At 34.5% G+C, this 22,539-nt stretch overlaps 4 protein-coding genes across 7 annotated transcripts; 1 reads left to right on the top strand and 3 right to left on the bottom strand.

Moving 5' to 3' along the window:
• The first annotated feature begins 1,087 nt into the window (after positions 1-1,087).
• On the top strand, positions 1,088-3,237 carry LOC124929546 (beta-1,4-mannosyl-glycoprotein 4-beta-N-acetylglucosaminyltransferase). Of its 2 annotated transcripts, none has more exons than XM_047469938.1 (2): positions 1,088-1,350; positions 1,946-3,237. In XM_047469938.1, exons 1-2 carry the CDS (start codon positions 1,277-1,279, stop codon positions 3,039-3,041), a joined length of 1,170 nt encoding a protein of 389 aa, XP_047325894.1. In that variant the 5' UTR covers positions 1,088-1,276; the 3' UTR covers positions 3,042-3,237. The 2 variants fall into 2 exon arrangements, with proteins under 2 accessions (XP_047325894.1, XP_047325895.1); XM_047469939.1 differs by having other exon boundaries at positions 1,928-3,237.
• Positions 3,238-3,715: 478 nt separating this feature from the next.
• LOC124929547 (blue copper protein-like) lies at positions 3,716-5,148 on the bottom strand. Of its 2 annotated transcripts, XM_047469941.1 has the most exons (3): positions 4,844-5,147; positions 4,497-4,732; positions 3,716-4,265 (listed from the first exon to the last, which is right to left on the bottom strand). In XM_047469941.1, exons 1-3 carry the CDS (start codon positions 5,013-5,015, stop codon positions 3,879-3,881), a joined length of 795 nt encoding a protein of 264 aa, XP_047325897.1. In that variant the 5' UTR covers positions 5,016-5,147; the 3' UTR covers positions 3,716-3,878. The 2 variants fall into 2 exon arrangements, with proteins under 2 accessions (XP_047325897.1, XP_047325896.1); XM_047469940.1 differs by having other exon boundaries at positions 3,716-4,732; positions 4,844-5,148.
• Positions 5,149-12,239: 7,091 nt separating this feature from the next.
• On the bottom strand, positions 12,240-13,356 carry LOC124929855 (putative methyltransferase DDB_G0268948). The gene is made up of 3 exons (XM_047470240.1): positions 13,164-13,356; positions 12,697-13,090; positions 12,240-12,478 (listed from the first exon to the last, which is right to left on the bottom strand). Exons 1-3 carry the CDS (start codon positions 13,311-13,313, stop codon positions 12,240-12,242), a joined length of 783 nt encoding a protein of 260 aa, XP_047326196.1. The 5' UTR covers positions 13,314-13,356.
• Positions 13,357-14,297: 941 nt separating this feature from the next.
• Positions 14,298-16,789, bottom strand: LOC124930989 (methyl-CpG-binding domain-containing protein 11-like). Of its 2 annotated transcripts, none has more exons than XM_047471371.1 (3): positions 16,757-16,789; positions 16,512-16,634; positions 14,298-15,717 (listed from the first exon to the last, which is right to left on the bottom strand). In XM_047471371.1, exons 2-3 carry the CDS (start codon positions 16,608-16,610, stop codon positions 14,662-14,664), a joined length of 1,155 nt encoding a protein of 384 aa, XP_047327327.1. In that variant the 5' UTR covers positions 16,611-16,634; positions 16,757-16,789; the 3' UTR covers positions 14,298-14,661. The 2 variants fall into 2 exon arrangements, with proteins under 2 accessions (XP_047327327.1, XP_047327326.1); XM_047471370.1 differs by having other exon boundaries at positions 16,752-16,770.
• Positions 16,790-22,539: the final 5,750 nt, after the last annotated feature.

The following is a 22,539-nucleotide window of genomic DNA, read 5'->3' as shown; positions in this document are numbered from 1 at the left end:
AATAACAGCCTCCTTCCTCCTCCAGAACAATCTGACCCGATCTCCTCCACCCACAAAATCGCAATAATCGAGCCTATTACTCGCCAAATAGATCAACAAAAAAGATCAAACAAATCGCAGACAGATCGATCCAAAAACAACATCGTTATACATAGAAAAGATCAAACAATTCGCGTAACAGAAAGTTTTTCGCGTAATGGGAAGGTCTTCGCGAAACGGGAAGGCCTTTCGCGAAACAGAACCGAATTAGAGCATACGAGGAAATGAAATAAAAAACATTCACCTTAGAATCAAAAAACAAGATTATCTATAAATATCATCATCGACAATATGAACAACCAATATGAAAACCAATATGAACAATAAGAATATGTTAAATCGATTTAGGGTTTAGGTTTGAATAAAATCATAAATCAATTTAGGGTTTAAAATGAAGATAATGAAAATAAGAACATAAATTGATTTAGGGTTTTGAAATGAAAATAAGAACATAAATCGATTTAGGGTTAGGATTTGAAATAAAAATAATGGAAATAAAAATATAAATCTGTATGATGAATATAAATCGATTTAGGGTTATTATTTTCTTATCATCGATCTGTATAATGTGTTCCGTCGTCGCCGCCGTCAAAGAAAAAACAAGAGTAAAAAGAAGAGAGAGAAAAGAAATGAAAAAATTTGAGTATATATATGAAGAATATTTTCACTTCGTAAAACACAAAATCATTTCGCGTCACGCAATAAATAAGAGTAATTTTGTTCAAAATAAAATAAAATAAAATGGTCACCCGATCAAATTAAATTATCGAGTGACCACTTATACAAATTGAGAAATTATTAGGTCATTTAGTCAAATTTCCCTTTTTGGGTGGGTTAATAATGTTCAGATTTGTGTAAATAGAAAATGAAAGATAAATATTCAGGTGTTTCTCAGCCAATTTGTTTGCCGTTAAGTATGTTCAGATGAAGTGACACGTAAGCAGACTTTTAATCCAATCTGATGATATAATCCACGTGTCATATCCTCCAATCACAAGATGTTAATCAGAACCAGCTGCACCTCCGCCTTGCCTTGCCTCCACCCGAACCTCACGAATTCCGCTCCATTCCAATCTCTCTCTCTCTCTCTCTCTCATTGAGAATATCGCTTCATCTTCTTCTTCTTCTTCCTCGTTTAACTCTCTCTGTAAATGTTTCGTTTTACTGCAAATATGATGAGCACACTGTTTATATTGTATATAAATTACTCGGTATATTCGTGTCTACGGCTGACTATATGAGATTTGAATGTTATTCTCCTTTTGCAAGATTCATCCACCACCAAGCATGTGCATCTGCAATCTCAAATAGGTATAATACGATACAATCCTTTCTTCTAATGTCGGTAGTAGTAAGATTCATTCATTACATTCATTGATTCATGTATCTACAAAGGATGTGATTAATTAAGCCAAATATAATGCCTCTTCATTCATTTGATAATGTTAGAAACTTAGATTTATTTGCTTAGTTTGAACAACATCAAATCCTCTCAGATGAACATGTTTCTTAATTAACTCTTAAGATCATTGTTAGCCTATTAAGAGGATCTTCTGCCATTTTAGGTATCATTATCTCACTTGATGAATGCATTTATTATGATACTGCTGGATTGTTTCTTTTTCTTAGCTTCATTATGTTCTTGACCTAGCTTGCTACATTGATTTTTGAATCTTTGTGTCATTTCTATTTGATGATTCTCGTGCTGTAAATTGTGTTTGTTTTAATTTGTGAATGCTTTTTCTTCAATACTATATGGTAATTTCCATTTTGGCTTACTTGTTCTACACTGAATAACCTCTTCATAAATGGGATTGAACATTTTGAAGTGTTAAATCCATAGTTTGATATTGTGAATTCGACTTACTCGAAAATTTAATCAATGCAGATGATAATTTGTTTGCAGAATGCCACCAAGACAGTTGCGTTTCACCTCAAGAAGAGCACCAACGAAGCTATTATTATGTTCCATATTCGTTATACTTATCCCATTATGGATTATTATCACACACAGACAAAAGATCTCGTATTTCTTCCGCCCACTTTGGGATAAACCTCCTCCTCCATTTCAACATTTGTCACATTTCTACGCAGAAAATGTTTCAATCCCACAGCTCTGCCGCCTCCATGGATGGTCTCCACGAGAACATCCACGAAACGTATTTGATGCCATCATCTTCAGTAACGAATTAGACATGCTCGAGATAAGATGGAACGAACTCTATCCCTATGTGACTAAATTCGTTATACTCGAATCCAACACAACCTTCACCGGTATCCCCAAACCACTGTTCTTTGCTTCGAACCGCGACAGGTTTTCCTTTGCAGAGGGTAAAATCGTCCACGGTGTTTTCCCTGGTCGAATGGCATCCTCGGGATTTCATAGTGACCCGTTTAAGCTCGAATCCGAGCAAAGGGTAGCCATGAATATGTTCCTTCGTCAGGCTGGGATCTCAACAGGGGATATTCTAATTATGTCAGATACTGACGAGATCCCGAGCCCACATACGATTAAACTGCTTCAATGGTGCGATGGAATTCCCCCGGTTCTTCATCTCGAGCTGAAACATTACATGTACTCTTTTGAGTTTCCCGTCGACTACAGCAGCTGGCGAGCCTCGGTTCATGTATATCAGGCATGGACGCCTTATCGCCATTCTCGACAGTCGAATCTGATTCTATCGGATGCTGGATGGCATTGCAGCTTTTGTTTTAGGAACTTGAGGGAATTCGTTTTCAAGATGACTGCTTACAGCCATGCGGATCGCGTTAGACGTAACGAGTTTATGAGCTATTCGAGAATTCAGAAACTGATTTGTAAAGGAGATGATCTTTTCGATATGTTACCAGAAGAGTATAGCTTTAGAGAACTGATTAAGAAGATGGGATCTATTCCACGGTCTGCATCTGCTATTCATCTTCCGGCTTACTTGATTCAGAATGCTGAGAAGTATAAGTTCCTTCTACCTGGAGGATGTTTGCGCGAATTTACCGATGTTTGATCAAGATCTATCGGGTATGCTTCATCTTATTATGCTTTGTTTTTTTCTTCTTCTTCTTTCCCACTTAAGTATTCATCTCCGGGTTCACAACATGAATCCATAATGGCCACAATGGATTGTTATGTTAAGGAATAGAGTGCCACATCTTTATGTTTGTTCTTCTTCTGGTACTATCCATATATTTAGTGTTTCAGATGATCAAAATTTAGGATAAAAACCAAGTTTTTTGTGCAAAGTTATGACATGTTCTTATTAGTGAGAATCCATCCTCAACCATTTCATCGGGTAGATTAGACTTTTCTTCACTGTAACTTGTACTTTTTCATATTCTAGATCTGTTTATGTCTGAAAATTTGTTTGGAGTAAAGTTCATAAATTATACCTGAAAAATCCATTTATAATATTTGTATATTTCATTGTTTGTTTGAGTAGGGTTATTTGATATTAGTAGTATAAATATATAATAAAAGTTGAGTGAATAAAAGATGTTTTATCATTTATTTTTTTTAATTTAAGAAATTAGTGGAACCCTATATTAATGTATTATGTATGACCCACTTCAATTTTAGGGTTAGGGCTTTTTGTGTTGAACTTTAAGAAAGAATTTATATATAATATAGTCTTTTAGCTAAAAGAAGTAAATAATTAATGACTAATTCAATATGATATGGAGATTGAAAGACAATCAATAATAAACTTTTATTCAAAATACTTAATAACGAATAATGGCCTGACAAATTGCCATATACACAAAATCTGAATATAATAACATAAACAAAATGCTAATTAATTAATTAAACATATAGAAATCATGCATGCTCTCCAAAAAATTCATAATTATAGAGTTAACCCCATGGCAATGGCCATCAACGTCCCCATAAATCCAACAACAGTCAGGCTGCTTCTCGTCGCAGAGCTAGGCGGTGGTGGCGCATTGGGAGGAGTGGGAGTTGTAGTAGTTGGCGAAGGAGAGGATGATCCAGGTGGAGTTGCGGCGCCTGGAGGCGAAGTGGTAGATGGATTGGGTGACGCCGATGGGGAAACTGTGGGGCCTCCTGGCATTCGCATTGGCGGCTGGGTGGATGCTGATGGAGGAAGCGATGAAGATTCCGGTGCCGGAGTGGTGGGTGTAACAGAAGGTGTCGGGGTTGCGGGTACAGGGGTGGTCGTCGGCGGCATAGGGGTGGTCGTCGGCGGCATTGGGGCTGCGGGTACAGGGGTGGTCATCGGCGGTGGGGTTGCGGGTGCAGGGGTGGTTGGCGGGGATGGGGCGCCGGGTGCAGGGGTGGTGGGCGGGGATGGGGTGCCGGGTGCAGGGGTGGTGGGCGGCGGTGGGGTTGCGGGTACAGGGGTGGTCGGTGGAGATGGGGCGCCGGGTGCAGGGGTGGTGGGCGGGGATGGGGTGCCGGGTGCAGGGGTGGTGGGCGGCGGTGGGGTTGCGGGTACAGGGGTGGTGGGCGGGGATGGGGCGCCGGGTGCAGGGGCGGCGGAGGTGACGTTGATGGAGAATTTCTGTCCAAGGGAGCAGTGACTGCCGAAAGTGCAAATAAAGTGGATCTCGCCGATGTTGTTTAGAGAGAAGGCGACCGGAGCGATGGTCTGCATGGTGATGGGAGAGTTGGTGTTACATGAGTCAATAGCTTGCTTTGTGACCGTGGCCACGTCATGTGCTCCGCTAGCGAAGTTGAAGACTGTTGTTTGTTGTTGAATAGAGAAGAAGAAGAAGAAGAAGAAGAAGAAGCTAAGCTGCATCATTCATTCAATGATAAAAGAAAATAAAAGAAGCTGTACTACGTACGTACCTAAAATATCGCCAACACGAAATGTGATCGGAGAAGCCCAACTAGGGTAGGTATTGGGAGAGGGGGGAACAGTCCAACCCAAGTTATCTCCGACGGTGTATGTGACGGCGGTGGTACTCTGTACGAAGAGTGCGACGACGGCGAACACCGCCAGAATGAATTTTCCAGCCATTTCTCCGGCGGCCACAGATATTTGTGTTCTTTCTTATTAGGTCGCCCCTAGTCTAGTCTAGTCTGTACGTGTTCTTCTTATCTCTCAACTATTTCTCTACTTTCTTATTTTTTTTTGTTACTCCTATCCTATGCTTTCTTTATATATAAATTCTTTTAAGATTTTTATTGGCCTATATATTACCAATGAATGACACGTGGTCCTTCTAGAGAAAGACTGGAAGAGATGTATTAATCAACAATGTCGGCCTTGAATGGGTCAACATACATCTTGTTTGATATTTTTATTTATTGATTTTATTACATCTTTCTATTTTAAAAAAATTATAATGGGCTTGTTGGTTATAAATTTATATTAAAATAAATTGTTTTAATTTTTGAAAAAATTGATTATTTAAGATTTATTTAAATAATTTTGTTTGGTATAAGTTATAAAAAAATTAATTATAAGTGGAAATTTTTTAAAAGTATTAATATTTAATAAAATATAATAATTAAAAAATAAAATATATATTTGATTAATAAATTAATAAAAAGAAAATAAATGTAAAAGATATCTAATTATTTTAAAAAAAAAAATCTAAATAAAGTTTATTAAATTTTAAAATCTTTATAAAAATCAATATCGATATCAAAACAGCTGTCTTGGGTTAAAATATAACATTATGATTTTTATATTATAAACACATAATAAATAACAAAAAAAAGAAGAAGATATTTATAAGTACATTGGAAATGAAGTTGAAGGCAATGACAATATTATTTTCATTTATAATAAAATTTTAATTATTTCATATTATTATTGTTCTAGACTTCTAGTAATAATTGATTTAATATTACATTATTGAGTATGAATTTTTTATTGGAATTTGATTTAATTATTTTTATTTCTTATTAGATTTAACGGTACAACTAGATTTAATAATAAAAAAAATTCACGTTAGTTAATGAACTGGTTTGCCGCGTTTAGAGATGGTCAAAACTGATGGCCAAACTCATATTCAAGTTTCAACATTAATTAGAAATATTTGAAAAACGAGTTAAGAGCTTGTTTGGTTTGGGAGACAATTCGTTTGATTTATGTATGTCAAAATTTGGTTGTTAATATTTGTTGGGTATTAGGATTTGGAAGGCTTGCTGGTTGAAATTAATACTAGTTTTATTTTGATAAAAATAAAAAAGTTTAATCTATGTATTTTATGTATTTTTTCTTAACGTTTTGATTAATTTATGAAAAATATTATTATAACTTATTTGCAATAGTTTTATTTGTTCTTTAGTGAAAATGAATTATTAGTCTTTGTTTGATATTGTCAAATTTAATAAAAATAAATAAATATGCAAAAATGGTACTATTTAAATGAATAAAATTAATTGTTCCATACATGACCTAATAATTGGATCAAGTCGGTTTATCACGGACTTTAGTGCCAATCTTGAGTCAACGAGAAGACTTATAATAATATATATATATGTCATGACCTTACCTTTAAATTAATTGTTAAATTTGTATTAATAAATGACAATTATTTTCAAATCTGAATTTTATTTAGAAAAGAAAAGTCAATAGGAGGCTATCTAATATTAAGTTATTTACCATCTTTATTCAAAATATAGATTATTTAATAATAATAAAATGTTATTTGAGTATTTAATTAATTAAATTATTATAATATTATTTTTGTATTTAAATATTTATATAAAAATAAAATAAAGATATTGTAATACTGATAAACTGATTTATTTTTAAATAAAACCAATCGAAAAAGCTACATTTAATTTATTAAATGATAGGTGAATCATTAATTGTTGTACATAGCATAAACCATTCATAAGAAGATAATGTGGACCAAACTTTATAAGGTCACAAATTATTGTTGCATAAAAGCCCACCACCACCATTATTGCCTTCCACAAGCTTTACAAACAAAATTAAATTGTCTCATTTCATTTTTGTAAAAGTTTTATTTGTTATTTTGTTTGTCTCAATATTTTATTATACATGACCTACCATGATTAATATGTAAATTCTAAGGAGAGAATTATTCTATGACAAGTTTGTTAATAATATATATATATATATATATATATATATATACATAGCATAAAAGTTTCATGTTTTTCAATAAAATTCGATCTTCAGGAATTGAGATAATTTGAGATTGATACTTTTAGTAGTGGAGAATCCAATTATGGAAGAATCAATAAAAGATAGCTTCATCTATAAGGCTTATTTAAACATTAGTGCAAGATGTTCAATTATACTTATTTTTTTTCAATTCATGACTAAATGTAAAGTATAATTTCACCCTGATAGAGATTAATCCCATGGTTATTATTGATAAACAATGTTACAATATATACTAGTCAAAAGACTCTTAATAAGGTAAACCACTAATCTAGGAATCTAAACAAGGTAACCCACTAATCTAGGAATCTAAACAAGGTAACAAGATATATACAATATACTAATACACCCCCGCAGTCGAAACGGGAGATTCTCGGACGCTGAGACTGTCTCTGAAATCTTCAAATAGTATGCGCGGAAGTCCTTTGGTGAATATGTCAGCGATTTGAAAACGAGAAGGCATATGAAGAATGCGAACTTTACCTCTATCTACTTTTTCCCTTACAAAGTGTATGTCCATTTCGATGTGTTTGGTACGTTGATGTTGGACCGGATTTTGGGAGAGATAAATCGCACTTATGTTGTCGCAGTAGACCAGTGTGGCTTTGTCCAATGAGATACGAAGTTCTAACAATAAATTGCGAAGCCAACAGGATTCGGAGACAACATTGGCAACTCCTCTATATTCAGCTTCAGCACTAGAACGAGAAAGTGTGGATTGCCGTTTTGACGACCAAGACAGAAGATTATCGCCTAGGAAGACGCAATAGCCAGATGTAGAGCGACGGGTATCTGGACATCCTCCCCAGTCTGCATCAGTATATGAAACGAGTGTAGACAGTGAGGATTTGTAAAGATGAAGGCCATAGTGCTTTGTACCCTGTAAGTATCGAATGATTCTGTGTAAGGCAGCCAAGTGAGCCTCTTTCAGATCATGCATGTGGAGGCAAATTTGCTGGACTGCATATGAAATATCAGGACGTGTGAAAGTAAGATACTGTAGTGCTCCGGCTAAACTTCTGTAATGAGTGGGGTCAGAGACTGGTGGACTAGTTGATTTTCCAAGTTTGCCATTTGTATCGACCGGCGTTTGTGTTGATTTGCAAGTAGACATTCCAGCACGATCAATAATTTCTTCAGCATATTTCTTCTGACTAAGACAAAGTCCATCCTTAGTATACGATACAGCAACTCCCAAGAAATAGCTTAATTTACCTAAATCCTTCATAGCAAATTCTGCGCCTAAGCTTTTCATGAGAGTCTGACGTAACTGATCAGACGAAGCCGTAATGATAATGTCATCAACATACAAGAGTAGATAGGCAATTTCGGACCCATGTTGATAGATAAAAAGCGAATGATCAGTCGTGCTGTGTGTAAAACCGATTGTAGAGACAAAATCTGCAAACCTTTGATACCAAGCACGAGGAGCTTGTTTTAAGCCGTATAAAGATTTGCGCAATAAACAAACATGGTCGGGAAAGATTTTGTCTCTAAAACCGAAAGGCTGATGCATGTAAACTGTTTCGTTGAGATTACCATGTAAAAATGCATTCTTGACGTCCATTTGGTGAATGGACCAAGACTTCGATAAAGCAATGCTCAGAACAGTTCGTATGGTGGCTGGTTTGACAACAGGACTAAAAGTTTCTTCACAATTGATTCCAATCTGCTGAGACCTGCCATCACCAACAAGACGGGCTTTATGCCTCTCAAAAGAGCCGTCAGAGTTAGTTTTATGCTTAAAAATCCACATGCATCGTATAATATCAACACCCTGAGGACGCGGAACCAAGTCCCAAGTCTTATTACTAATTAAAGCGTTAAACTCATCGTCCATGGCGGCTTTCCAATTCGGGTCTGATAAAGCTAACTTTGGGTTTTTGGGAATAGGCGATGGAGATGTGAGTGTGTTTAGATTGAAAATGCGTTTTGGACAGACAATCCCATCCATTGCGCGGGTTCGTATTGTCCGTGTTGGATTGATGATGGTTGGTGAATGATTTGGACGGTTTGGTCTTGTGGACGGGCTGGTCGTGTTTGGGTTTGGGCCTGGTGAAGTGGTGATGGGTGATGGTGGGTTTGGTGGAGTGTGTTGAGTTGATAATGGGCTCGGTAATGGAGTGTTGTTTGGTGGGGAAATGGACTCGGTGATGGGCGGGGTTTGGATGTGTATTGGGATGGTTATTGGTTCGGATTGAGATGGGTGAGTTGAGTTTGGGTTTTGGACAAGAGAAAAGGGAAATTTTGTTTCGTCAAAAATGACGTGACGAGAGATGATAAATCTTTTTGAGGCTGGGTCGTAGCATTTGTAGCCGCGATGATTAGAGGGGTATCCTAAAAAGACACAAGGGGTAGAGCGTTTATGAAGTTTGTGAATAGTGGTTGGAGGAAGAAGAGGATAGCAAAGACAACCGAAAATTTTTAGGTGAGAGTAAGAAGGAGTTCGGTTATATAGAAGTTGAGTGGGTGAGAAATTTCGAATTTGTTTATTTGGAAGAATATTTAGGAGATAAGTGGTCATTTCGAGGGCGTGATGCCAAAAATTTAACGGGAGAGAAGCATGAGTAAGCAATGTTCGAATCATGTTATTTATGGTGCGTATTTTTCTTTCTGCTTTACCATTTTGAGGAGAAGTATAGGGGCAAGAGAGGCGAAATTGTAGACCATTTTTGTCACAAAATGTACGAAATTGACTGTTGTTATATTCAGTTCCGTTGTCACATTGGATTGTTTTAATGGGCTTTTGAAATTGTGTTTGAATTTGATTTTGAAGTGTAGAGAAGACGGAGAATACTTGGGATTTGTTTCCAATTGGAAAAGTCCAAAGGAAATTTGTGTAATCATCAAGAAACAGAATATAGTATTTATGTCCATTTGTACTTAGCACAGGCGACGTCCACAAATCACTATGAATAATATCGAATGGGGAAGTAGTATAAGAGACAGAATTGGTAAATGGTAACTTAACTTGTTTACCAAAGATGCAAGACTCACAGAGTTTAGACCCTAAAACGGGCTTACAAGAAATAGAATTTGATTTATTGAGAGAATGCAAAATATCGACACCGGGGTGTCCTAATCTATTATGCCATAAATTTGACGAAATTGCAGTAAACGAAGAATTAGTTGGGGGTTTTTGGCTTTGGCTCGACAGAGAGAGTGGGTAGAGATCCCCCGAGCTATTGTTCCTCATGATAACCTTCCCCGTCTGGAAATCCTTTACAGAAAAACCAAGTGAGTCAAATTCTACAGAGACGTTGTTATCACGAGTAAACCGACGAATAGATATAAGATTTTTAATGAGTTTGGGAGCATGTAGAACATTGTTCAGAAGTAAGGGTGGTAAGGGTGGTTTTAAGTTAGTTTTACCAATACCGCGAATCGGGATTTCCTGTCCACTCCCAACAATGATATTTTTAACACAATTTAAATTAGAATAAGGCGAGAGACTACCTGAGTTGGGTGTCATGTGTGAAGTTGCTCCCGAATCCATGTACCAAGTATCGTCAGGCGGAGTAAGGGATAAAGTGTGCATCGCCTGATTGATATCGGTTGCAACGTAACTTTGGGGCTGCTGCTGGCTCGTCTCAGCCATGTAGGCCTGCTGTGGCCGAGAACCGAGTGCGCCTGCTCCTGCTGTCCGAGTGTGTTGCTGCTGATAGCCAGAACCGCGCCAGGAGGCGCCTTGTTGCTGTTGACCAGATGCGTGCCAGGGGGCGCTTTGCTGCTGCGGCCAGATCTGTTGTGTCGGGTAGGGACAAGGGGGTGCTGTCCAGCCCGCAGGCGCCCACTGTGCCCATTGCTGTTGGCCAGGAGGTGCCCAGAATTGCTGCTGCTGGTGGTATGTGCGGCTGGTGTTGCGACCGCGTCCTCTGCCGCGCTGGCTGCGTCCTCGGCCCTGGCCGGCCTGTTCCTGCGCGCTAGAGGTGCCCTGCTGCTGCTGCTGGCCGGTAGCACGGGCTGATTGGCTAGAGTTGTTTCCGCGGCCTTGGCTACGATCGTCCGAGGCAATAAAAGAGGTGTTTGTGTGGACGAATTCATCCTTCCTTGTTTCAACAAGGAGCAAATCAGATCTAGCATCGTAGAAAGATGGGAGAGGCTTCTTTTGACCTATTATGGTGGCGATTGTTTCGTAGTTTTCATTCAAACCCCCAAGTAGACGCAACACCAGTCGATTTTCAGAAACGGGGCAATCAACATTAGCAAGTTGATCCGCAATCATCTTCAATTCAGTGCAATAAGCACTCATGTTTGGGAAATCATTGAGACGAATTTGAGAAAACCTATTTTCAAGATACATAGCGCGAGAACCTGTGTTATCTTGAAATATATTCGCTAAACGTTCCCAAGCCTGAGCAGCCGTCATACCAGGTTTTTGGATCGTGTTTAGTAGATCCTTGGATATTGTTCCAAATATCCATTGCTTGACAAGGGCGTCAAGGCGTTTCCACAGAAGAGAGTCGGTCTCGGAAGATGTTGAAGGTGTTTCGGAGGCGTTGGGAGTTTTTGGTTTGAGATGTTCGTAAACATTGTGAATCAAGCAGTGGTTTTCGAGAAGGTCTGCCCAAGAGAGATATTCCTCGCTACCCATCTCTAGGGTGATAGGAATTATGGAGCGGAGATTGTTAACAGAGAAAGCAGAGTGGTATTGAGAAACAGACATGGTGGTGGGCGTCTGACTTTGATTGGAGGAGGAGTCTGAATTAGTAGGTGGGACAGACATTAGAAGTTTGTGCGTGAGGCAGCAAGGTGGGAGGAAGAGAAAAAAAATTCGATTGATGATCTTGAGAGGATCTTTACTCTGATACCATGATAGAGATTAATCCCATGGTTATTATTGATAAACAATGTTACAATATATACTAGTCAAAAGACTCTTAATAAGGTAAACCACTAATCTAGGAATCTAAACAAGGTAACCCACTAATCTAGGAATCTAAACAAGGTAACAAGATATATACAATATACTAATATCCCTGTCACACATTTAGTTTATTAATCACTTGATTATTGAGTTGCAATTTGCAATTAAACAAGAAAAAAGACTAGATAAATATAATAAGAGTTATTAACTATCGTTATTTTTCAATTTCTTCATTTTTTTACTCGTCCTATAAGCATCCACCCCTTGTAAACCACTTTTCGAATCAAACTAGGGCCACCCCAAGCTGACTCAAGCTCTCCCACAACCTCTTTGGAAAGCAAATCAACCCCTCTTTCTTTGGCTGTGGTTACGCCCGAGTATGAACGCAAAAACCTTAAGAAACCCGCGAACGACACCTCCCTTTTCATGTCCATGGGCTTGGGGTTGCCCTCGAAGCCCAAATCCAAACCTAAAATCAAACAATATTTATTCAACATTATATATATATGCTCGAAAAGTTGAAGGATTAATTTGAACAATGATAACAAGTTTAGGATGCAACACAACAAAAAAATTGAATATCAATTTGTATTAATGTACATTGTTGTATTGGAAATTCAAATGGACATTTTTTTCAATACCTTTTCTAATAAAGAATACTATAACATTATAACGTACCCGGTATGCGTTCGAATGGGAACGGAAGAGTGCGATATTCTTCCAACACATACTTAACTTTTGGGTCAAAATAAGGAAGAGTGGTGTCGGAGAATCGCTTGAAGACCACGTCAAACAAAGGGAAAACCTCGAAACCACTATAGGTCCACACGGCCAATACTCCCCCAGGGGTTCGCAACAAACGGTTCACAACCGAGTAAAATCTCGACAGGTCAAACCAATGAATTGCAGTCGCCACCGTGATCAAATCCACGGTACCTTCACCCCCAACCAACTTTACAAGATCATCATCATTCAACGATAGTGGAGTGTGTTCGTAACGAATCCTAGGATGTGGCTTAACATGGTTTAATTGTTCCTTGCTCACTTCAGTTGCGACAACATGCTCATAGTACTCGGCAACCTTATCATGCACAAAAAGATTATAAGTTACATTAAAATAAAATTAAACAACACAACACAACACGGGGACTTACACCGATAGCGGCTTGACCATTGCCCGTGGCTACATCCCAAGCAAGAGTGTGGGAAGAGGTTAGACCGGCCAACATTGAATACCATTCTTTCGGGTAAGTAGGCCTCGCGTCTGCATATATCTCGGCTTGTTTGTCGAATAAACCAGCCATGATTTTTCTATGAATAAAATCGACAGAAACTATTGTTGCGATGATCAAGATTTATGTACAAATTCCCAACTAATCTATGTATATAATATAACATATTATTAATTATATATAGCTGTCCGGCTGGTTCAAATAGATTAATTTATTCAGCACTCAAAACTATATGGTATACAATTATATAATAACAACACACTTTGATTAAATAAATGAAAAGGGGAGATCAATCTGATGCAGTTAGGATTTAGCGACTAAGGATTTATCTAAGATTTTAATTGAATTCAAACTCAAATTGAGTTAGTTTGATAGATATTTGGGTTTTATTTGTATTTGATTTAGGTGGGATTTGAAAAAATATACTTTTTTTTTTTTTTTTTTTTTTTATAAAAGAGGTATGATTAGTAACAAACTAAGGGATTGGAACTGTGAATTTATTCTATTAGTCTCGATTTTTGCGACTTTGATCTATATTAAGCTATGACAACAAGTTCAATGTAAGGCGTTTTAAGTGATAATCAAACCTGTAACATTTGTCTCTTAAGAACCTGTCTTATTGAGTTGTATCGTTTTTTAAATATTTTGTTCTTACAATCTTCTCACTTTCTACTTTGGTAAATTTTTCGTTTCATTATTGTCCCTGTAATATCTCCAAGAGACACCATTTATATTCTAAACATGACCTTTTGGCACTCTTTTCATGGAAATTTAATATTTGAGTCATTAAAATATCATTCATGTCCTATCCAAAATCAACTACCAGTCAATTTGGCCTTACTTGAAATAGGAATTGTTAAGCAAATTACTAAAAATCAACAGTTGTGAATGCAGAGAATATGCTGAAGAACTTAGCATCAAAAAAGTATGATCTATCCACCTGCTGCAAAACTTACTTCATGTTTTAGGCCTTGTTTCGTCTTGGATTATTTGAAAAGCATGACATGTTTTCATACTTGATGTAAATGCAGGCAATTTGAAGAACAGAATCAGAAATGAATATAAGATGAGTAACAATTTATTCGAAATTACAACATCTAAAAACCACAACAAAGGAGGGGAGATCTGTGCAAAAGGTTCAAACTGTGTCTAACCTATGCAACAGAAACTTGAAGCCTAAGCTAAGACTTTACAGACCAGATAGACTTACAGACCAGACAGACATACAGACAGACAGACATGCATACATATTATTATTCAGAACAATTAGAGAGATAATCCTATGTTGATTTATCAACAACACTACAGTCATCCAACATAATTCATAAACCTAAAAACAGAGATAACAGTCAGAAAGAAAGGTAAGAGATTGATTACTGACACAATTCATACATAATATTATGCCCAATTTCCCCATGAACTACTCATGGCTGCCATTCTCCACAGCTTCGGCAGCCTTTTCTTCTTTTTCCTCGACTGCGCTAATTTTCTCATCACCTATCTTGCTCTTTTCTTCCTCTTTTGCTTCCACTGTGCTAATTTGTCCATCGCCTATCTTGCCCTTTTCTTCTTCTTCTTCTTCTTCGACTGTGTGAATTTGGTCATCAGTTATCTTACTCTTTTCTTCTTCGACTGTATCAATTTGTTCATCAGCTATCTTTTCTTCTTCCACTGTATCAATTTGCTCATCAGCTATCTTTTCTTCTTCCACTGTATCAATTTGCTCATCAGCTACCTTTTCTTCTTTGACTGTATCAATTTGCTCATCAGCTATCTTTCCTTCTTCGACTGTATCAATTTGCTCATCAGCTATCTTTTTTTCTTCTTCAACTGTGTTAATTTTCTCATCAGCTTTTTCATCTTCTTTCCCATTACTAGCTGCTTCACCTGCTAATACATTTTCACTAGTCTGTTTTATCTCATCTACTTCAATTTCTGGTTTCTTGTCTTCTTCCTCTTTCACTGGCTCTGATTTCTTCGGTGGTTCCTCAGATTCAATCTTCTCTTCAGCCTCAGATGGAGTTTGGTCCACTTCTTCAACAAGATCAACCATCTCAACATCGGGATTGTCTTCTTTCTTCTCGACTGTAGTATCTTCAACAGATTCCTTTTTCTCGTCTTCATCTTCCATAACAGTATCATTCTTGGTTTCCTCGTCACCATCTTCTTTTGCTCCTTCCTCGGTTTCTTCAGTTGGGACCTTTTTCTCTTTTTCCTTCCTTGAAGTTGGAGTCCTCTTCCGTTTCATTGGAGATTCAAATTCATGAGGTAGGGCTTTTGCCTTGACCCTATCGCTGATTCTCGCAGATCTCCTCGGAGTTTCACCAGTTCCCCAATCAAACTCCGTTATGGCTGGGCCGCCAGGATGCCCTTTCAGATACTGCTCCAACTGTCTTCTGTTAGAGATATCCTCCCCTGTTGGGGCAGTGAAAACGATTTCGTTCTTGTTTGGAGTTCCTCCCATTTTGGGCGTGTACTGCAGGGAAAAGAAGAAACCCTAATTCCTAAATCTTAAACACAAAGAATTGAAATCTGGTTTTACAGAAATGAGCACAAACTAATATTTGAGTTCCTAATTTTGGAAACCCTAATTTCAAGGAACCCCTTTGAAGTAGAACCCTCTAGAGGAAACCAACCAACCCGTAAAAGCATAAATCTTTATAAATGCCAGTATATGTTAATTTTTCCATTATTCATATAGATCTTCAGAAAGAGTAAAAGAGTCAACTTCAAAAGGGCGAAGAAAAATAAAAATCCCGAACCCTAGAAACAGAACGTTCCTAATTTCAGGGTCGAGAATCAATTAGGTATGGGAAAGTGGGGAATTCAGCAAATTCGACACATAATTGCTAAAACAGAGACGAATACTAGGTCAATTGTTAAGGGAGTAAGGATGAACTTGAAGAAACAAAACCCTAATTTCAAGGAAACTCTTTGAAGCAGAGCCCTCTACGAAACCAACCAACCAACCCGTAAAAGCATAAATCTTTATAAATGTCCGCATATGTTACTCTATCCGTTATTCAGATAGATCTTCAGAAAGAGTAAAAGAGTCAACAACTTAAAAAGGGCGAAATTGTTCAGAGAAGCTGGGAGAAGAAGAAAAGTAAAAAGAAAAACGAACCCTAGAAGCAAAACGTTCCTAATTAGGTATGGGAAGTTGGGAATTCAACAAATTCGACACATAATTGCTAAAACAGAGATGAAATTGAAGAAACAAACCTAGAAGTGATGAGAAAACAAGTGAATTGAAAAGAGAAAGAAAAGAACCTTCTTCTTCCATCCAGAAGGAGCAGGGAGTTCCAAGGAAACAACTTCATCTTCAGCAGCAGCAGTGCTGAGAGTCTCCTTCTCTAGTGAGGTCGCCATTTTTACAAAGCAAGAAATTGAAACCTAAAAAAGAAAATAGTAAAAGAAGCAACCTTTTTCGTCAGAGCCAATCCAATAAAATACTACTCCTTCTCGTAAAATAGATTTGTATTTGTATTTTTGTATTCGACCAGTAAATACCATACGCGTGATTTTCTCTCTCCACCTTCTCCACTTCACTTCTCTGCTTCCCAATTATAATTAACCAGTCACCAAACTATATAATATAATATATATATAAATATATGAAACAAGACTAAAATAAATGCCTTCTCCTTAGAACTCAAAGTTTTTTTTTTTTTTGTTCGCAGCCCAATCTAGACATTTTAACGGAGTAACGATTGACTCAAACATTACACACCTAGAGTGTTTGAATTTTATAAAAAGGTCATGATTCCGACAATCTCAAACTCGTAGCACATCTTATATATATAATTAGGCATAAGGATATGCCCTATTGTAGCTTATTTTTTTTGGACCAAACTGTATATGTTAGGTTTTTCTTTCAATAATCAAGTTTGATAAAATAAAGAGAGAAATGTTAGAGTTTCTTATTAGCAAACATTAAATAAATTGAATGTAATAAAAGAGTTTATATAGTTAGTGATTACAATAGACTGAAATACCCTTAAGTGTTAATATACTAAAATATCTTTAAGTGCTAATAAAGATAATAAAACTAATATATCTAACATCCCCTCTCAAACTCACGATACAACAACAATATGCATTGAGAGATTGTCAGTCAAAAAACGAAAGCGCAAAGTTGAATGCGCTTTTGTAAATATATCAGCAATCTGCAAGGAGGAAGAAACGAATGACAAAGTGATGGTGTGAGTCTATAGTGTTAGTTTCTTTAGTCTAAATCTTTAATCCTTAAGTCTATAATCTGTATACTCTATGTCGATAAATCGAGATAAACTGTAATTGCGGAAACGTACCTGGATCTTGAATGCAGAACGGTTCATTAAGCCGTTCTTCGTTATTCTCTTCTTCTTGATCTTCTCTTGATCTTGAATCTGGACCTGAATCTGAATTTGGATCTTCTTGTTCCGGATCTGGACTTGGATCGGAATGTCAGATGTGGGTGGGGTTTAAGTCTTCCAACCCTATGTCGATAGCCTTCTTCTTGAGTGTTCTTGAGAGATGAACATAAACCTTATTGTTCGATGAGAGAAACAAATAGGTAGGCTATTTATATGGGTTGGGGACCTAGCCCTAATATACCCATTTATTATTCGGCCCATCAACGAAATAATGAATGGTATTTCTGCTTCTACACAAATATGTCCCCATATTTATTATAGATGTCTAAATAAGCCCATAACCTTTATACTTTAATAGATCACTTTATTTGGGCTTTAATCTTTATTATGATAACAACTAATATACAATTATTAAATTATATATGTACCCAAATATTGGAAATAATTCCAACAATCTCCCACTTGGGTCATATAATATTTCTTTCAATTGTATATTATAACCTTAAGAGCTCAAAATATTGTTATCATTACAAATACATCTATATCAATCTCGTCCATCAATTATAACAACATAGGATTAAAGCGGTTTTTGTTACATTAATTCGTAACTAAACCCTCAATAGTCACATATGTCAATACAATCAAATGACATAGATTAAACATGGGTGTGTAGTGTGGATTAACATGTAGTGTGATCTTTAACATGTCTGATACCAATTGGTCCTCCTTTATTCCTTATAGAGATCAATCTGAATAACTTTAAAATCTTGATTTTCTTTAAAAACTAAATCTTTAATTTCTTTAGAAACTAATTCTTTAATGTGCACATAAATTCCAAATTGTATCTATACAAGCATCACAATACAAACTCCCACTAAAACTGTATATCATCTAAATATGTAATATCCATATGAACAATATGTTCATGAAAGACCTCGGATAGCAAATATTTAGAGAACGGATCCGTAATTTTAGAGTTTGTCCAAATATGCTCAATAGATAAATAAACATTCTGAATTCTTTATTTTCCAAATAGTTCGACTTAGTCAAACTCATATTACTATTAAGGTAAAAGAACTGCAAATTATTGTCACGTAATAACTTTAGTGGTCTTTCTATATCATCCATAATTTGCAACCTCGTGGCAAAATTTTGCAGTCAGATTCTTTAATTGGATACCACAAAACACCTAATAAATTATGCCATCAACTTGAAATAATTCGAGTGTCTACTTAACACTCTTCCGAAAATTAATTCTTTAAACTAAAATGATGTGGCACGAATTTTCGACTGTTTTAGTATCCAACAAAATTCGAATCAATATACCAAATGATCTCTATCCGATTCGATTTCACTATATGAGTATGCAATGTTTTGTTCTTAAAATATCACATTAGTTGTTTGGTTGCTTTCTTAATGATCCAAACCAGGATCCTTCAAGTATTTGTCCAACATCATAAATATTCTTAATTTCTTGATTCATATAATCTAGAGCATACATTAAACTCTTGTTTAAGGAGTATTATGTATATATATTTATTTTCAAGGCTAATCTTGAAGTACTTATGAGACTAAATTTATCTCTAGATCTTTCAAAATATTCAATAATTAACATCTAGAAATTCTTTAGTCTAGTTTATTTTCTTTAGACCTATAAGGCCTGACCTTAACTGGACAACCCCAAAAGAATTTACTAGTTGTTTTAGTTGAATATTTATTCCATATATAAGTTGTAATTCTTAACTCTTCCTTCCAAATGAATCAATTACATGAAGATATTCCATAAATGTTTGTTTCCAAATAAAAAAAGTATCTAAAGTAATTCTTTATTTCTTCATCTTTAATATGAATTGTCAATGCCCACGCCGATGTTTCTTTCACCATCAATTGACTTTTGACAATTAACTCAACCGTACATCAACACATTTACTTTAGTAATACTGAAGTTACCATTAAATGTGTATGAGTACTGAAGTTAAATTACTCTTAGAACAAACAAAACAAACTATAATATGTATTCTTTTATGCACCACTTTCTTTAGTAATTTTCTTTTAGGTGCAATATCTGCAATTCTTACAACTTCATTTCTTTATTATGTATTAAGGTATTTTCTAAGTGAACACTATTTATGTTATTTTTGTTTCAATATTTTATTTTTCTTACACACAATTGATGTGAGTTCATATAGAGACTATGTCTCCCTTTAGACAACTACAATTCACATCAATTAACTTAAGTGTAAATAAGAAAATTCAAATTAGATGCATGAGAATACATTATTGTAACTCTGACTTTAATGCATTACTTTTGAAACAAAATAAAACATATATTATTTATGAAATCTTTATTCTAATAATACCCTTAGCAATTTTAACCCTTTTAGATATAATTCTTAAAAATACAACAAATTCTAAATATGTCTTAAAAATTATATCATATAAAATGAACTTAAGATGTTGACAAGAAAAATAATCCGTATAAGCAGAAGTGTTAACTTGATTAGATAACAAAACAAATGAACAACCATACTCACAAAATTTTAATAATCACATAAATTCAAAATAATGGTACGTCTCATCATAAGATACCAAACGCAACATTAATATTTAGTCTTTGGACATTAAATATTAACTTGCAAACGGTACTCTTTTGTAGTAATCAAATATTAACAATAAGTCCTATCAAACAATTGGTTATCTTTGGATATTCCAATTATTCACATGGCCCACCGAATAATTGTTACATATTTATTACCACATGTGCATAATGTTATTCTGACCAATTATTTATCTTCCTTTGGGCCGATTAAATAACCGCATGAAATACATACACACTACCTTCTTAATTTATAAAACATATTAACCTTCACAAGAGAGCCTACTTTGGTAGGATGTTGCTTCAATTAATTGATTTAATAAATTAATAACTTATGTACATACTTTAAGTGTGTAACTCGACCAATTATTAAACTTCCTTTTGTCCGATTAATAATCGCATAGTTAAAAACACAACCGTCTTAATCTTATAAAACAAATATGTTCTATAAATTAATAATTTGTACATTATTTAAATTTGCAATCCGACCAATTATTAATCTTCCTTTGGGCCGATTAACAACCGCATAATTACAAATTTAAGTGGGTCTAAAATTGTACCAAATTTTGAATGTGTTATTAACACCGAAAATCCGAATGTTGTTTTATGTATCAAAATTGCATAAATTCCATAGGTGTTACACAAAACAAATAATTGTGATTTTACTAATCACTCAATTATTTCTTAATATCAATCAACACAATATATACATAAAGACTGAAATATGTATATATATTCGAATGTGTAATATAACATGATTGATTATTCATCCAAATATAATAATCATAATAAATAATTAAATAATCAATTATACAGATTACCCAAAATTCTAAAATTATCAATTATTAGGTTAATTGATTTCTTAATTCTGCATAAATAACTTAATTCTTGATACATCAGTTTAAGTCCATACATTAATTAAGTCATAAATTAAATGGATGATACATCAGTTTTTATACTAATTCATTAAATATATTACAAACTTAATGTAATCAATATTTATAAAAGATTATAAACATGATAACTATTTTTCTTTACTTAATTCTCAAATCATAACCTACATTATATATTATCCTATATATTATAGGTATATATTAAAATTCCAGAATTTCATTCTATATTTTATTTATTCTTAATTGTATATAAATGTTACTTCAATCTTTAACTAATTAAAATATTATTTTAATTCCTTAAATTAATTATAATAATTAATTATTATTCCTGAATTCCTTAATTCCTTAATTCCTTACATATATTATTATTATTATTTTAATTCCTTAAATTAATTATAATAATTAATTATTATTCCAAAACTGAATTTCTTAATTCCTTACTTATAATTAGAATCGATAATAAATTATTATTCTAAAATTCAAATTTCCTTAATTAATTCAAAATATATATATATATATATATATATATATATATATAACCGAAATATATATAATATATTTATTAATATCTCTTTAATTATCTAATTAATAATAAATAGATATTAATTTGACCAATTCTTTAAAAAAAAATTCAACTTCTTTACTGTATATCTCTCTCTTGACTTAAATTCAGGTTATTAATTTGAATTATTATTTTCAAATTAATAATTAAATCCAATTCTTGAAATAACACTTTTCCATCTTCTTTATTCTTTATGATTCTAAAACCGTTTATTCTTTATGATTTCTGACTTCTTTATTCTTTATGATTCTAAAATCGTTTATTCTTTATGATTTCTGAATAATCGTTTAGATGTCTAGAGTCTTTAATTCTTTACTATAAAGACATATTAGATCAAAAACATTTATAAATGTCTATTCATATTCTTTAATTAATAAAAATTATATAACCTCAAATCATATATATATATATATATATATATAATAGAATTAACTTATTCTTAATTATCTCACATTTTGTTTTATACATAATATTTAGTCTTATTTGACCCTAAGAGAAAGTGAGAAACAAAATAAAATAAATTAAACCTGTTCAACTTCCTTATCCTTAAAATGAACATTCAATTCAATTTATTCAATTTCCTTATTCTGAATCTGTTTATTCAATGTGAATATACATAAAATTTAATTGTTATTCATAATCTTGTTAACCAAATTCAACAATCTATCTTTATCCTTATTAAATCTCAATAAATCGACATAGAGAGGCTCTGATACCACTTGTTAGTTTCTTTAGTCTAAATCTTTAATCCTTAAGTCTATAATCTGTATACTCTATGTCGATAAATCGAGATAAACTGTAATTGCGGAAACGTACCTGGATCTTGAATGCAGAACGGTTCATTAAGCCGTTCTTCGTTATTCTCTTCTTCTTGATCTTCTCTTGATCTTGA

The sequence above is a fragment of the Impatiens glandulifera genome, chromosome 3, assembly GCF_907164915.1.
Source record: "Impatiens glandulifera chromosome 3, dImpGla2.1, whole genome shotgun sequence".
In the NCBI taxonomy this organism is placed as follows: Eukaryota; Viridiplantae; Streptophyta; class Magnoliopsida; order Ericales; family Balsaminaceae; genus Impatiens; species Impatiens glandulifera.
The sequence above is the reverse complement of the archived record's forward strand: the minus strand, read 5'-3'. Positions and strand labels throughout refer to the sequence as shown.